This window comes from Uloborus diversus, unplaced genomic scaffold, assembly GCF_026930045.1.
Source record: "Uloborus diversus isolate 005 unplaced genomic scaffold, Udiv.v.3.1 scaffold_240, whole genome shotgun sequence".
Classification (NCBI taxonomy): Eukaryota; Metazoa; Arthropoda; class Arachnida; order Araneae; family Uloboridae; genus Uloborus; species Uloborus diversus.
The window spans coordinates 110,366-127,979 of NW_026558396.1; the positions used below are offsets into that span (position 1 = coordinate 110,366).

Consider the following 17,614-nt stretch of genomic DNA (forward strand, 5'->3'; position numbering starts at 1 on the left):
TGTATCATCTGAAAGCTAGTGAAATGGTTCAGTTTTTAGTAGATTTGACCGATTGTAGTTCATACGGTTGTTTTTGAAAACGTCGATTGTAAACATTGGCACCATTTCAAATCTAAGTGTGTCCAATGTTTCAAAGCTTGTAGCTCGCTGTAAAATGCTACTATCTTGATGGAAAATGTGTCATTTTGTAGAATTTAGTCTGCTCTTTCCAAATATTTACTCATTTTGTGTGTAGACCTTACAGGAATTTCAGAAACTGATCGTTTTCTCAGAATGATGTTTTTCTACAGCCTTTATGCAACACCAAAAAAGAATGGTAGTTGAAAGGTCCGTATATAACAAAGGAGTTCAAGAGCAAGGTGAAAGTTTAGAAGCCTTTTATACTGATTTAAGAAAATGAGTGAAGTTGTGCAAGTTTGGCGACCAAGTAGATATTGCTGTCCGTGATCCTATAGTTCTAGATATCGTAAACAGAGTTTTGTAGGAAAGGTTACTGTGAGGGGAACTATTCAAGGCTAACTGTGAACTTTCACTATTCAAGGCTGCAGAACTTTCTTGATCAGTTTGATTGGGAAGGAACAAGCTTAACCAATACAAGCTAAAAAGGTTGACAAAATCCAGAAAATAGAGCTTTGAAGTTATTACTAGCAGTTCAAAAGCAAATGGATTTGAAGAAAAAATCGTACAAATTGCTAAGAGTATTACTCATAAATCTGGAACAAATAACATTTAAGAAGCTCTATTAGAGCATAGAAATACTCCAATTACTGGAACAAATACATCACCCGCAATAGCATAGGACGTAGCCAGGATCTCATTTCGGACGGGTTACAATATATATTATTCTATCTGTTTAACTTTGAGTTTTTCGATGGCTATGCCACTGACCACCTGCTAAAATATTAATAACTCTATGTCTTCATACAAAATTACCAACAAAACTCTCCTTTAGAAAGTCGAAAATAGCAACAAATTGTAAAGAGAAATTTGAAGTATAGAGATGTAGTAGTATATGAGAAAGAAAGCCCAATTGTTTTACAATAAGAATGCTAAGCACAGGCCAGAATTTGCTGAAGGGGAAAATGTTCTTTAAAGAGTGGGGATTCATTGGGAAAAAGCACAAAGTGTTTAAAAAAATAGTTCACCTAGGTCATAATTAGTTAAAAAAGAAAATGGTAGAATATACAGGGAGAGTTCTTACCATTACCACATAGGGAAATGTAAGAACTCAATGTAAATTTCAACTGATTCTAGCTATGCTAGAATCGGTATTCGATCTGATTGACACGTACATCCCTCAAACATATTGGTAAATTAATATAGACAAAATGTAACTCAAAACTCATAAGAAAACCATCTATGTTACGCATAGTGGGAGGGTGATTAGACTTCTTTCTTACTTGAGGGACTATGTCTGATGTAACACATTGATTTTATGAACATCAACTGTCTTAAGAGTCTAATCTTAAGAACAAAAGATGCTCGGGATAATAAATATTATTATCTATGTGTACGTATTATTAGTTGGTTAAACTGATGCTGATGACAGATTCAGTTGGCATTTTTAAGAAAACATAACTTGTTTCTGAGATGATTGGCAGTAGCCACATTTCTGTGGAAGGACTATAATAAGTTATCTAAGCTTGCATAAATCAAAATAACTTCCATCACTTAAAATGATTGACTAAAACATTGACAGGATGTAAGAGGATTGAAATCTTAAACCAGAAGGCAATTTTCATACAAATGCGTTCAAAAAAAATAGGTTTTTACCCATACAAGTTAGGAATTATGAAAACTCAAGAAAAATACTTGAGATGTTCTTCAGTTTTGCATTTTTGTGCATAAAAAGAAAAGGAAACTTTTGTAAAAACTTCGACTTAAAAAGAGTACATTCAAGACATAGACATAATTTTGTATTGTAAACACTAAATTATTTTGGGAACAAATTAAGTAAAGAATTAAAGTTTACATTTTTTTCTATAAATTTTTCTTTTGGAAATGGGCATCAGTATGACTTTTATGTGTACACAACTACTTCATTGAAGTATTTAATACTTTTGATCTAAAATACACTTATGTACAGGTCCGACGAGAGGCCATGAAAGCCTAGTCGGAAACTATGGGCCCAGGCCTTTGTGGGGGGGGGGGGTCGACACAAGAGAAAAAAAAGAAAGAAAAGAAGAAAAGAAAAAGGGGAGAAAAAACACCGAATAAAAGAAAGCATTAAGATTACGTAAAATTTATTATTTTGCTATTTACTGTTGTGGCACTTAAAATAGAGTTAATTGTCTTCCGGTAAGCAGTTTTGATTTTTGTTTTCTTCCCCCTCTCTCTTTTTTCTCATTTCCCTTTTTTTTTCTTTCTTCTTCGTCTTTTATTCTTATTTTGGGGGGCGGGAGGGGGGGTCCCGGCAACATAACTGACAAGGAGCCCGCCTTGGCTCTCTGCAGCCCCTATGATAACCCCCTAAAATACATATATACTATAATATGTATTTTTTCAAATAATTAGCATATATAATACAGTAGACCCTTGTTTTACGTGGGCGCTACATCCCACGGAAATGCCCCGTAAATCCAAACCGCGTAAATTGAGACCTAAGACTAGTGTTAAAATAGGGGTTTGGTTCCGTAGATAACAAAATACTTCATTCCAGTGATGACTAATTGTATAATAAGTTTGATGTGTACTTACATAGACTTTTATGCACAATATGCATAAAGAAAACATAAATTTAATTTTGTGTCCTGTTTATAAAGAGGAGCTGGCTATGATAGTCATTAATAATTGGCAATCATTAAGAATTTTTTCTGTAATTCTTTGCAGAGCATTAACGCATCCATGATTTCTTGCATCATTTCCATGAAAGAATCTTCCTTCACTTTCAAATCAGAAAGATCCTTTCTATTGTCTAGGAATGGCTCAAATTTTTCAATGTGAACATTTTTGGTGGTGCATCACTGACGTCGGTATCCTCAATGGTTTTGGCCTCCTTGGTCACTCCTAAAAGCTCTTCTTCCAGTGACTTCTGAAATGAGTGAGTTTAATGACATAAAGTAAAGTTATGCTCCGGAACCAATTGCATAAAATGTCTCCAGTGGCCCAAGCTCAATTATTAGCACGCCAAAATGCAGTTGATTATGCATAATCTGCATTCTTTAGGAGTTTAAATTTTGAAATAGGGGAAAATTTTATCTGTTTGCGTTACCGCATCCGCGCAAAACCGAAACTCATTCACGTAAAACAAAATAAAGATGTCAAATCTTAAACCGCGTAAAACGAGGGTCTACTGTAATAGCAAAATTAAAATGCTAATATTATTTAAATGCCATATAAATATTTAATTACCTGCTCTGTTATAGAATTAACAATATAGTCAGACAAAAAAAGCTACACGTGAATGTACCAATACTTCCATCCACAGTGGCAAAAAGTTTTGTAGCTGTCTGCGACAAGCTTTCAGAACTTCATAATCTGTCTGCAAAATTTCGAGCGTGGTTTCAATAAAAAAAAATATATAAACGTGTCCTTTTTTAAATAATTATTTTTTAAAATTAAAGCAGGAGGTGAACTCCCCCCCCCCCCCAAAAGACGAAGTCTCCCTCCAAAACTAAACCCAAAATCTTTCTTAAATTACCTCCTAAAAGTTTCAATGGTGCAATCTGATGACTCCCGCCCCCCTGTCCTTGGTGAGCACCTGACATTTGCAAACATGTGTTGGCTATTAAACAGGGGTCTGTTCAGGATTTTTTCACAGGGGTGCTTTTTTTTATGTGAAAACTCTATTCATTTTCTGAAAAAGCAAATTATTTTGCATTGGGGGGGGGGGGGGGCAGAGTAAAATGAAATTTCAAAATGGGTGTTTATGTGAATTTTTTTTCTTTTTTCCATTATCATATTAATTTCTGCTTAATAATTGAAAAAAAAAAATCAAGCAGTGGTTGAGCATTTAACTCTTTGAAACTCTTAAAGATCTCAGAATTTCGTTAAAATCATCTAAATTTCATGATCTCAATAAAAATAAGAGGAAAAATTTATTTGTTTACCTCTTAACAAAGCATACTAAACATCAAAAATTCGAAAAATCCGATTCTCAAAGCGGATGCAAAAAGATTGCAATTCGCAAAGTGAAGTCTCCAAAAGTATAAAAACGGCTCAAAAAGAATTAATTTTTTAAAAATTATTATAGAATTGCGTTTTATAAGCCACAGAGAAGCCAAGATAAACATATCATTAATATCTATCGACACAGTAGCAGCAAAACTAAAATTAAACCATCTATTCAGCATTTAAATTTTTGACTCATACACAAAAAACGGAGTTTCGTTTTAAAATCTTGAAATGATGGTTTTAATTTATTTGCCTCCATATAAAGCAAAGTTAGCTTGAAAAAAAAAGTAAAAGTTCGATTCTCATATCGGATGCAATTTTCAAAATGAAAGCGTTAAAATTAAAAAACTGTAAATAAAAAAAAAGTAAAATAATTTTAGAATTGCCATTTAGCAGGTCTACATGATGAATATTATTAATATCACTAACACATTCACCGAGTCGTGAAAAAAAAAGGAGGAGTAAAGGTTTAACACCAGACACTAAATGGCGATAATTTTAAAGCTGGTAACCCTATTTGAAGCGATCACATTTCAATTTGCTGATAAATGCTCTTTTTAAAGTCATTAGCGGGAAGAAAAAGTCTTTATGCTGCATTTTCAGAGAACTTTGTAACAACACTACTGCTAACGATTTGATGAAACAAACAAGCAAAATTCTTCACTATGTTATTAGTTAGTTATCGCTTGTGCATCACAGAATTGTGCTGACTCTTTTTTTTTTTTTTTACGCAGAAATATGCGTTATTTTTATCTCAGATTTGCTTTTTCAGTAAACAATTTGAAAAAAGAGAAAAAATTAATTTGAATTTTTGGCATCTTGAATTCAAATTATGTTTTCCGCAATCACGAGCGTGTGTGTTTGTGTAGGCGCATGTGTGTGGGTGCGTAAGTGTATGTATGCATGTGTGTGAGTGAGTGTTGTCTACCTGCGTGTGCGTGTGTGTGTGTAGGCGTTCGTGTGTGTGTCTGTGTAGGCGTTGGTGTGTGTGTGTAGGCGTTCGTGTGTGTGTGTAGGCGTTCGTGTGTGTGTGTAGGCGTTCGTGTGTGTGGGACATGGACGCCACCGCCCAGCAAAAGTGGATTTCGGGGGACAGTGCTCAGGACCAGCCGCGCCGCCGCCGGTGGACGGTGGTGCTGCAGGCCTGGCCCAAGCTGAAAAAGGCACGGACGCCAAAAACGGTCAAGTGAGAACAATAAGCAATCATGATTGCTCAAAAATCGTTTTGTTTGGGGTTATACATGCCACCGTGGGCGGGATTGTTTCGGGATTTTTTCCTCGCCGCGTCAGCAGTTCATTTCCGACCATCATATGAAATAAATGTCATATGAAATAAATGTCGGACAGTTGCAAACAGCTTTTATTTTTTATTTTTTTCTCTGTAGACAACCTTTTTTTTTCTGCCGACAACTTTTATTTTTTTAGTGCGCACAGAACTGTCCGTGATTTTGTTTCGTTGTCCGTGAAGATGCCGCCGTGTCGCGGCGTTTCTGCCACTGGGCTTCCATCTACGTCTATAACATATAGAGTAACAGCACCAGTAACAGACATGCTTAAGACATAGCTCTCAGTATCTCAATAACTCAATTTTCTGGGCTTTTTAATGTATTTCGACTTTTAAAACTATTTTCCTCTCATGCAACTACATCTCATCTAATGTTGGGCTGCTTCTGAATCCTCTGAATTAGGTAATTCTATTTTTATTTGCTCAATTTCGAAAATAGGGTCCGACCCCCCCCCCCCCCCCAGTAACAAACGCCGATAATTCTGATCATACGCAGTATCAGATAGGATGAGAAAATTATGAATAATGGACAAAATTCCCCTTTTCTCTACAAAATGCACGAAAGTTTTTCATTTTTAGATCTTAAACCTTATTAAATTTAAAGGAACATGAAACACCAGCAGACCTCCTGGTGGCTGTTCATAACCATCCAACACTGCCTTGTAAACACCAACAGGCTCATAAAATTTGCTCTGGTAACACTAGATGGTTGCACCGTATTCATGAATTGCAGCAACATCAGTTTTATCTGACAAAAACTCTAATTATTTAAATCCAAACTTTCAACTGTCTGTTACTGGGGCCCTTTTCTGTTACTGGTGCAGTTACTCCACTATTTTTTAACTGCCACAAAAAAATTAAATTTTTCTCGATCATAAAAAATGTTTTAACGGCATACAATAATCTAAGGAAAGGTATTAGAAAATGTGTCACAAACACTCATCAAAAGAAACAAAATATTCATTTAACTTTCAGGATGGAGGAAGTGATGGCTTGGGAGAAAAAAATTTGATACAAAAAAAACTTGCATTGGACATTCCTTAGTCATTAAAAGAAGTAAAGAGCTCTTTTGGAACATCCGATTGCAGGCAAAAATGGGAGTTGCACAATTAAAAATTCTACAGGTCAGAAATTTAATGCTTCTATGATTAACTACTTTTCTGTTATGCAAGATTTTTTTCATGCACAAGCACATTAATGCAAGTGTTATGTCAAAACTCATCAAAATGGCTTTTTTTTCTAATTGTCCAACATAGACATCACGGAAAACCTAGAGAAAATTGATTAATGAATGAACGTTCTGGTTGAAATTAAAGTATGAAATTTTCATGAATTCGACACTTCTTCACTTTGAATAGTAAAAGTAAAATGTTTATGTACAAGATGGCATGGTTATGTACAAGAAGTAAAAATGTTTATGATTTAATTTTAAAAAAAATTTACTAAATACATCAATAAACTATTGATCTATGATGTACCTCGTAATGGGTATGTTTTCCATCCCAGTGATTCATTACTATCTCTTCTGAGGAAAATGCAGCACCACAGAAAGGGCACATCCAACTTCCATCGAGGAAATCGATTTGCACATTTGGCCACCACAAAACATCTCGTTCATTATGAAATGGACAACTAAGAGGTAAAGACAGCTTGTACCGAAGGAGGATAGGTATGATTTTCTGAAAAAAAGTAAAGAAAGAAATATTATTTGAAGAAAGGTATGAAAATTCAAGTTTCAGAGCAGAGTAATTTCATTTCAATAAAAGCATCAATTGTTACACAAAATAACCTACAAAGACTTTAAATATGTTAGATCCTTGTTTTGTTGCATGAATTTTATGGAGAATATGAACTCTACTTCTATAAAAAGGGAAAAAATTCTGAAGATTTTCAGTAACAGTATATGACACGCGCGCGCGTTTCTTCTCTCAGTAACAGACTTATCTCATGACCATCCATATCTGAACAAATAATATTATTTAATTATTAATTCTAGAAATCTCGAAAACTTAATTGCATAATATAGAAGCAGAGTTCATGTTCTACATAAAAATTCATGCAACATATATTTCTACTCTTTCAGTTACAACTTATATTTTTTAAATCATTATTACACATAGTATGGTTCCCTAGTCTTCAAACTAAAAGGTAGGGAGTTTTTAGAGAAAACGGGGTACGACTATCCTGTTCTGTTTTCTTAAAAGGCTTTGCCAAAATTTTTCCAACTATGGCAAGTACAGAACTAAGTTTTTCCCCCTCGGTTTAGATGATTTTCCTTTTAAAGATTTTTTTTTTCTTTTCTTGAAATCAAGAAAAGATAACATCATGTTGTTGCTGTTGTGTTGTTGCATGCCCCCATGGTCAGCAGAGCTAGAAAAGTCCATGAGTTTGTTTACCCTCAAAAAATTCAGCACCGTCAGTAGGTCTCCAGTCAGATCCCTCCTAGAGAGCCCCAGGCACGACAGTATATGGTCAGGCGAGGCCTGCTCAATGGAACACTTGGAACAAGTCTGAAAGGTCTTCGACCCCTCCGAAAATTTTAAAGTTTTAAGATGTCCACTACCAAAAAGGGCAAGAGTTGTTTGTTCCTGTCTGTCAAACCCAGGGGTCAGGGAGCCACCAGGTCGTGAACATCTGTACCAATGGTGTTCTGACTGGACAATCCAAGTGATATTATCCCTGTGTTTAATCTTTGAGTGGATCTCCTGAAAGGTGAGTGATGCCATTGGCTCTGAGACCTCAGCAGCACCAGCTTTCGCCAAGGTATCCGCGATCTCATTACCCTCTATTTCCACATGGGAAGGGATCCACTGCATGTGAATTTGATGAGAGAAGGAAAGTTGTTTTAGTTTGTTGAGTATTGAAACTCCTACACTATCTCTCACACTTTGCCATCTGGTCAGGTGCTGTATTGCACTTCTGCTATTGGATAGAATCCAAATTTCGGTTCCGTGGTGGAAAAGCTCCAGAGAGTCTAGGGCTTCATCAATGGCTATTAGTTCACTACGGAACACAGAGCAGTAATCAGGGTTTCTCCTCTGAATCCTCAAGTCAAGGTTTTGCAATTTGATGTAAATTCCACTACCAGAGTGATTATTATCGTCTCTACTGCCCATCCGTGTATACTCGAATAGCGCTAATTGGAATCTCTCCAATTCTCTCTAGAGCTACTTGTCTTAAATAGGCTGGAAGATCTGTTTGTTTATTCACTTGAACCGGTAAGTCAAGATGGAAAAAGACGCCGCACAGTGGAGTATTTGACTGAAAATCCTGGCCAAAAGTCCAAATTTAAAAATTTACCCGATTTTTATGAAAATTTATTCCATGATAGTTGACTAACTGGTGCATCGATCGGCACCTGTTTTGGAAACTTGAGTCACATACAATTGCTCATAGCCTCAGTGAAAGATGAGATTTCTATAAGAATTTTCGCTTTTTTGTTACGTTTCAGCTCAATTATTACGTTTCAATGTAGATTTTTTTGTGGCTTTCTAAATGAATGGAATTGAACCAAACTAATTTTACGGTATAAAGAAATGTCAGGGCTTAGTGCTAATTATAAATCAAAGTAAATATTTTTATTTTCTTTTAGTGAAAAAAATAAAGAAAACTTGGTACGTGAGATTTTTAAAGGCTTTTCACCTTAATTTATAACTAGAAAAAGCTTTTTAAATGGGTGTCGGGCTTGGTCGGGCTGTTTTGAAAGTTGCATCGTATTTGGCAAAGTCTCTAGTGGTAATTTCAGCAAAAAAATCTTCCGCCTACAACTGCCCTTTTTTTAAATGATTTTTTTTAAAAAAAAGTGCATAATCCGATCTTTTTGTGACAAGTCATGATTTTAAACTGAATTTACCTACAAGGATTTAATAAATTTGCAAAAAAGTTATCATAAGTACTACTGAATGAAAAGATCGACATATTTGAGCGCACAAACAACAATAAAATTTCAGACACGAGTTTCATGGTTATGAGAAACCGCTTCATCAATGTGTAAAGATGTAAGTTATGGAATGAGAATCATCCAATTAATTTCGAAAACGCTAACCTTTATTCATCGCTAAAGAGATTCACTGCACCCCTAAAACATGTGTTTGCGTTCAGTTATGTTAATTTTCTCATGTACGTTAATGAGTTAATAAATTAAATTACTTTGTGATCTCGCTAAGAAAATTTGCTCTTCCTTAAAATTGAGATAGATTTTAGATAAAATAAATAAATATTTATATTTTTTCAGATCATTGCTGTAAATAATGTGCCGGGGGAGGGGGTCTTTCCCCTTTATACGTAGCAAAAGGGGGGAAATACCCCCCCCCCCCCACACACACACACACTTGCTAGCGTTGACAATACGTGGTGGTAGTTAGGAGACAATTGTAATTGTCTCCTAACGTTCCTACGCTAGCGAGCTATCCATATTTAAGATATTTTACCTACTCATTGTGAAATTAAAGTTATATAAAATTTTAGTTCCAAATTTGTTCGTACAATTTTAGCGGGACACATCACACGATGTAAAACTAAGGATCGACCCAAGGTACGAGTACAATATATACAATTCAAAAACAAAGAGCTTTTGAATATCCATTTTCGAGTGTTTTTACAGTTATAATATCCTAGTTCATTTATTTATTTATTTATTTTTTCAATAGAAAAAAGGTTCTTTGTAACCCCGAAACCCTAGTCTTTAATTCTTTTTGTGCATGATTAACTCAGGGTTTTAATAATTGAAACCAAACGAAATAAATAAAATTGATTATTTTTTTGGTTTCAAATTAGTGTTTTGTACAGAATACTAGGATTTTTTTAACCGCTTTTTGCTCTTTTCCCCCCTTGAACAGTGCACTTAATTACATATCTTCAAAGGAAAACAGCAATTCGCATCGAACATGTTTACTTATCACTTGTCTAAGCATTATTGGCAAAGAGCCAAGCGTGGCATTCATTTCGGATCGAGTGAAAATTATTGAAAATTTTTATTTCAACTCATTGAAAAAAAAATCATTATAAATCAGTGAAAGAACATAACTTCACCGTTTTCGCTGTAAATGAAGGTAAGGTGTTTATATTATTTCCTTAAAAAGTTTCAGAGCCATAACATTATTAGAATATTGGATGCAAGAATTTTAGTTTACATGGATTGAATAATTGAAAAAAAGTCGAAAAAGTGACCTCCCTTTGTAAATTCTTAGAAATTCGGTTAATTGCGTTAGAACTTCAAACAAACCATAATCTTGAAGAAAATTATTTTTCCTATCTAGTGATGCATTGGGTTTTTTTCTACGTTTACTAGGATCGTTTTTACGGTCGTAAACATGCAAAAGTCTAAACTGTGGATAAAATATTAAATATTTCATTTTCTAATTAAAATTTTAAAAATCGAGTTTCAAATTGTAACATTAGACATTTCAGACAACTTGTATACCAAGTTTCATGTCTATAAGTGGGATAGCTTCGCCATACAGCGCACAAACGCACACAAGGATGTCGCCTTCAGAAGGATGAAAATTTCAAACTAGTTTTGGCCAGGATTTTCAGTCAAATACTCCACTGTGCGCCGTCAAGATCATCCGCTGGGTCTAGACATTGTATCAGATGATGTGATTCCACGGTATTATCGATTATATTAAGTGAGGCTAATTGGCTGAAGGGGCTGTTCTTTCTGAGTCTTTGGTTATTATGCCAATTTTCTAAGTAAATAGAGGTACGATTTTGTGTACCAAGAGCTCTGAATTTGTTGTAATATTTTGTTAGGTATGCTCGTCTCCTAAGACTTAGCGGCTGAAGGTTTGCCTCGTAAAGCACAATATCACTAGGACAAGTGTTTCTCAGCCCGGTAATAATCCGGGCAGAGCTGAGCTGGACTTTTTCGAGTTTTTTCAGATTTGTAGCAGAGGCAGAGCAATAAATTGGGATGCCATACTCTAAGATTGGTCTGATTAGTGAGATATACATGTTTCTGATTGTTCCAGCATCAGACCCCCAATCACGCCCAGAGATGTACCTCAAGATGTTTAGTCTCTTTCTAGCCTTAAGCACAAGATGATCAATATGACTGTTTCCCAGTATTTCAGGGTCCAAAACAAATCCCAAATATTTTGGATGTTTATCCACATTCAGCCGTTGACCATTCAGTAAAATATTGGGATGGTAATTATACATCTTTCTGTTAGTAGTAAAGAAGGTTACCAAAGATTTAGTTTGATTAAAACACAGTTTGTGATCATCAGAGAAATTCCGAATATCTTCTAAGACTTGGTTAATGACTCTCTCCAAGCTCTTCAAGTCAGAATCGGACTTAAAGAGGACAATGTCGTCCGCGAAAGCACCAACTTCACATTTTTCCTTAATAATTCTTTCAATGCCTGATAAGTAAAATGAAAACAGAGTTGGGCTCAGCACTGACCCTTGAGGTACCCCTTGAGAGATCCTTAAACTCCTGGAGAGGGAATTGTTATACTTCACTTTGAAAAATCTATTTCTCAAGAAATCGTATATCCAGGGAAGAGCTTCACCACCAATTCCAAATTTTTTAGATAGTTTTATAATTAGTAAATTATTCCAGACTCTGTCAAAAGCTTTTGACAAGTCCAGGAAGACTGCGATTGAATGATTAGTTGGTTTCCTGTTTTGCGCATCTCTAATCCCCTGACAGAAGTAAAGTAATTGGTCAGTAGTGCAATGTCCCTCTCTGAAGTCGTACTGCTCCTCTGGGAAAAGATTGTGCGAATGTAGGTGAAAAGTGAGTCTTCTCAGAACCATTTTTTCCATGATTTTGCATGCAATACTGGTTAGGGCTATAGGTCGATAGCTCTCTGGGGAGTTGTCGGTTTTGCCAGGTTTCTTAATAGGTATGACTGTTGCTCTCCTCCAGTCCCTAGGAAGGTGTCCCTTATTCCAGGAACAATTTATAATATCCAGGAACCTTTGCCTTCCAAATTCACTAAGATGATCTAGCATTTGACCATGAATGCCGTCAGGTCCAGGTGATTTATTCAGGCTAGTTTCTCTAACTGCAGCCTTGAGTTCACTCATGCCAAAATCTTTACTGAAAATGTTGCTTTGACTATGGTTATTGCTGTGGCAGCCATGTACAATATCGCTTGTCTTGATTTTGACTTTTATGTCTTTGTCAGTAAAGTTCAACTTACTTATTCGTTGATAATGCAAACCTAACAGGTTGGCCGCTTGTTCATCATTCTTGGCCATTTCACCACTGTCACTCTGGACAGCGTTACTCTGCTCTACCTGTGGTTGTTCTTTGCTAATATTTTTAACCAGTTTCCATAGTTTTCCATTATCTGTTCTTGAGTCGAGTCCTGAGCACAATTCGTTCCATTTGTCACGTTTAATATGAGCATATTGTCTTTTAATTTTTGCGTTGATTTTATTCAATTCAGTTCTTGCGAGATTACCGTTGTCCAAGCCCTTAGATTCAAGGACTCTTTTACGTTCCTCCAATAGAGGTTGTAGTAAGGGTGATTTGCTAGTTAAGTAGGGTTTTTTCCTCCTCAATTGACCCCGTGGTATATATTTCCGGGCTGCTTTTAATATCGCCGATTTAAATGAGCACCAGTTCCATTCTACACTGTCTCTGAGAGGATTCTTTTTTAACTCATTGTCCACAGACTCTGAAAATAATTGCCAGTCCGCTTGTTTAAAAATCCATTGTTTTTCTCTACTGGTGGTCACTAGTTGTCTCTTTTTCAGTTCAATTAATACTGGAAGATGGTCACTCCCCAAGTTGTTCAAGACCGTCCAACTACATCCGGGACTGATATCTGTGCTGACGATTGAAATGTCAAGAGCTTCTTTCGTGTTATAACTATATGAAGAATGAGTGGGAGTGCCATCGTTAAGAATAGTAAAGCCTCTGTCATCAATCATGTCAAGTAATTGATTTCCTCTTGTATTTGCTAAGGAGCAGCCCCCTAAGGGGTGTTTGGCATTAAAATCTCCTAGACAGACAGTACCTACATTTAGTAAGTCTTGCATATCGATTGGAAGATTATTAAGGTCAAGGGGATGGTACATATTGAAGATATTAAGTGGTCTTCCTCTCCAGAAAATCCTTATACCTTGAATCTCGAGATTGGATCCATCAATTAAATCTCGATTTATATCCATACTCCGATATTTGATGTCTCTGAGAAGAAAAGCCAATCCTCCGCCACTCCTGCTCTGTCTATCTACCCTATATATGTTGTAACCCTTGATTTTGAGGGAAGTGTAAGTCTTCAGCTTAGTTTCCTGCAGGGCTATAATTTGAACTCCCTCATTCAGTGCAATTTCAAGTGCCTGATCAAGTTTAATCCTTGTTGCACTTGATGAAATTCCGTTAATGTTAAATTGCATGATCTTTAGAGTATTTGGAGACCATCGATTACTTATCGAACCTGGCCCTCTGCCTAAACCAGGAACGCGGGCCTTTTTTGACTGCGCGACGACCGATGCAGCATCAACAGGTAAATGTGTATCACTCATGGGTGGGGAAAGAAAGCAGCCTCCGTTAGTTGCAAGAACTTGAGCACCAAAAAACAGGTGGAGGACTGACTTAGCTCAGATGCCCTAGGCTTTAGCTGAGCATATTGGAGTGGCCTTCACGCCTTGGGTGACCCTACCAGGAGAATACTCTCCCGACGTTCTTCACCCACTCCGCCCAGGAACACTCCCACGCCGGCAACTACAGCATGAGGCTGCTAGTGCACACTATGAGGCAGCCTGTAGGACTTGAGGGACATGTGAAGCAATCTGGTGATCATGTGAAGCAATCTGGAAAGACTTAGAATGCAGAATATTTTTACTCCTATTCACTGCCTCCCCCCCCCCCCCATTCTAGATGTCTTTTGAGGAAATTATCCTTTTCCTTTTCCATTTATACAAATACTTAGAATAACTTACTAGTATTTAATTTCAATCCAACCAGCCAGAAGTTTAGCCAGCATACTCCCTTTCAGCAGGGCAAAAAGTCAAATCTCTACTACTATAAACAACTACACCCAATAAAACCATAAAACCTTCAGTGTTTGCAAAAAAAAAGGGGGGGGGGGAGTCTTTCCTCAGTGAGACTACTATCAAGACAAACTGAGACAGCCCTCGCCGTCACCCAATTTTGGTTAATCATCGGACATGATTACCTGCAAGTTCATCTCACAATCATATCAAACTTCCCTAAAATATGCCCTCTCTGCAATCAGAGCGAATGAAAAGAAATAATTTGAAAGACTATCAAACATTAACATCCCTTAACGAACATGTTATAGCTTTCTACAGTTGGACCACAGATTATATGGAATTTGCAAACATTCAGTCGACAAGGCTATCTGAATGAGGGGGGAAAGTAAAAATATGATATGCTGTTCCACTCAATTGAATGGGATTCTGTTTAATTTAAAGGCTAATATACATCTGCAAAAGCGGACATCCCTGAAAATTAATAGATGCGTCCATTTCCACCAGCAAACCAGATGTTTGCCTTTCCATCTAATTGGTGGTCAAACAGCATTAGGAGGGTTGGTGTCAAATGATAAAAAATACAACTTAAGGACGATGCTAAAATAAAGTAAAAGTAACATTAAATTTCATACGAATCCCTTCAGTTTTGCCGTGCAGAAAATTATAACCTTGTTTGAAATACATATGTAAGATTAAAAGAACATAAATTTAAAATATTTACCTTGTGGATTATCATACGAACCAAGTGCGATTTTGTTCTGGAACAATTTAAAACTGGATAAGAAGGATTATTCCATCCCAAATAATACAGAAGTAGCAAAATAAGTATCTGAAAAATCAATTCAAACAAAAATTAAATCTATATGCGGAAGGAGAAATTATTTAAAGTAAATTTCGATCAAGAATTACTTTGGTATTAACATAACGAATAAAAATATGATAACGTCGCTACATTTTGCAAGAATAGTAAATGCTATACAGTAGAAGACCGTTATAACGCCGACCTATATAACGCAATTCTCTATAAACCGCACTACTTTTCAGAAGTAAACAATAGGGTTTGAAGTTTAAAAATCCCTCTGTTTTGCTTTGCAAATATAAAAATTGTTAGGCAAATTAAATTTTGAAAGTTTTTCATCTTTCCATCTTATTTCAAAGCTTTTAAATTTTGATCTTATATAACGCAAAAACCTGTATAACGCAAAAGCTGTGGTCCCAAGATGTGCGTTATAATGGTCTTCTACTATATCATTTGGTTGTTGTAATTGAGCTACAATATCCTTTGACTGTATTACTTATTTATATAACATGCATGGTTGGGTTTTGCCAAGACATTTGACAAAAAAAAGTTTGCTTCTGATACAGGAACAAATGATAGAAAAAATTAATCTTTTTTAAACGCATAAACAGTTTTGGGAGATTTTTAGATACAGACTAGGTACAATACATTTGCAAAAATATTTATATTACTCACATAAAGTGTACAAAATACCCAGTGGCGGATAAAAGGGGAGAGTCATTGGGGTCATGCCCGCCCCCCTTAACTGTCGACAATAGTATCCGTCCACATTGTGTTCAAACACTCTATGAATAAAATGTAAAAAATTTCAGTTGCCTTTCAATTCATTAATTATTTTCGAAAAAGTAAATTTTTGAAATTTTTTCTTTTATTGCGTATGAAATTAATTTGCAATGCTTGACAGATAGGTTGATGAAATGATGAGTAATGGACAGAATTCCACTTTTCTTTACAAAATGTACCAAAGTTCTTTATTTTTATGCTTAAAATCTTATTAAATTCAACTAAACATGAAACAATGGCAAACCTCATGGTGGCTGTTCATAACCTTCCACCACTGCCTTGTATAAATACCCCCCCCCCCCCAGACGGCTGACATCTTGGGCGGACTTATGCACATAATCATGCATTTTTTTGAAAATAAAACTAACAATTTATTGAAAACAAACCTTTTATAATTCTTTAATAGTATTTCTCTTATTTAGTTGGTTTTATGTGAGTAAGATAGCTTTATTTCTTGAGAATACTATGTAAAGTTAAATAAAGATACTAGTATTTTTCTTTTTTGAGAAATAGACTGTCAAATGAAGTTAATAAGACTCAGAAAAAAGAATTATTAGCGAAATGGTCTACATTTTTTCTTTTGAGTATTTGTGTGTGAAAGGGCAATATGCTCTTCACTATTTAATTGAGCTATGCATAGGTGGCTGGTGCACCAAAGAAAAAAAAATGGGGGGTCAAAATAGATGCGAAGGGTTGGGGGACTGCTCCGCTAAAACTGATTTTTACCCTTCATTTAACATTATTGATTAAATATACCAAAATATTGGGGAATATTGCCTCAAAAAACAGGACAGATGGCTACCGTAGACTCCTTCCTCCAATTTTAAGCGAAAAAAAAACATTTTACAATCGATTGTATAGGTATCTTCAATTCTGAAAAGTGTTTACTTATTAAAAGTGAGGGGCGGTTGCCCCCTTCTCTAGTAGAAGCCACCGATAGAGCCATGAAAGTGTAAAGTTATAAAAAAAATAAGTAAAAAAATGCGGTGGTGCAAGACAAGAAAGTACAAACTGCAATTGCACAGGGTCCTGCAGGGACTAGCACCCACGCTACAAAGATTAAACATTATTTTCTGTCGACTTAAAGTTATAGAATAGAGTGGTTATCTTCCAAAGCATTGTGGGCCCTGAGCCACACTTATAGTTAGTCGGGCCCTGTTTACATTATATAGCTCCAGAAATGTATGATTAATTCCCAAGATTATTCTTTCCTCATGTGGAAGGAACATTCAAAGATACGTCATTAGAAACAAAATATCCCTGAGAATGATACTGTAAAAGTCAAGGCGAACCTCAGCAGAGTAAAAATTACGATGCATGAGCAAAAATGTCCAGCAGTTCCTCAGAATCTAAGAATCATTTTTTCAAATTACAATAGTTTCATGAATGAAAAATGCAATTCAAATGTTTTTTCCAAGTACTGCAGTTGGTATACATCCGAAAATTCATGTCCAAAACACAGTTTACAAAACATTAGAGCTCGACGTTTTAAATTTTCTAAGGGAAACTGCCAGAGAATGAGCTTCAAGAGTAAACGAAAACATTTACTTGCGGTCACAGTGAGAAGAAACAACCTATAGTTACAATTACAGTTATAAAGGTTGCGTTCGACGGCCTCAACTGGTCGACCGGTTGCTACCGATGTCGGAGCCTCACCGCAAAAAACAACCGAACGACCACGC

General features: G+C 35.9%; 1 protein-coding gene across 1 annotated transcript in view; it reads right to left on the bottom strand.

Annotated features, from left to right (window-relative positions):
* Positions 1-17,251, bottom strand: part of LOC129233195 (uncharacterized) — a gene marked incomplete at its 3' end in the record, with an annotated part of 50,637 nt that extends 33,386 nt beyond the window's left edge. The window contains exons 1-3 of the mRNA XM_054867257.1: positions 17,225-17,251; positions 15,072-15,179; positions 6,877-7,077 (exon numbers count right to left, since the gene is read on the bottom strand). Of these exons, the coding sequence (XP_054723232.1) occupies positions 6,877-7,077; positions 15,072-15,179; positions 17,225-17,251 (336 nt within the window). The remainder of the gene's footprint in view (positions 1-6,876; positions 7,078-15,071; positions 15,180-17,224) is intronic.
* Positions 17,252-17,614: the final 363 nt, after the last annotated feature.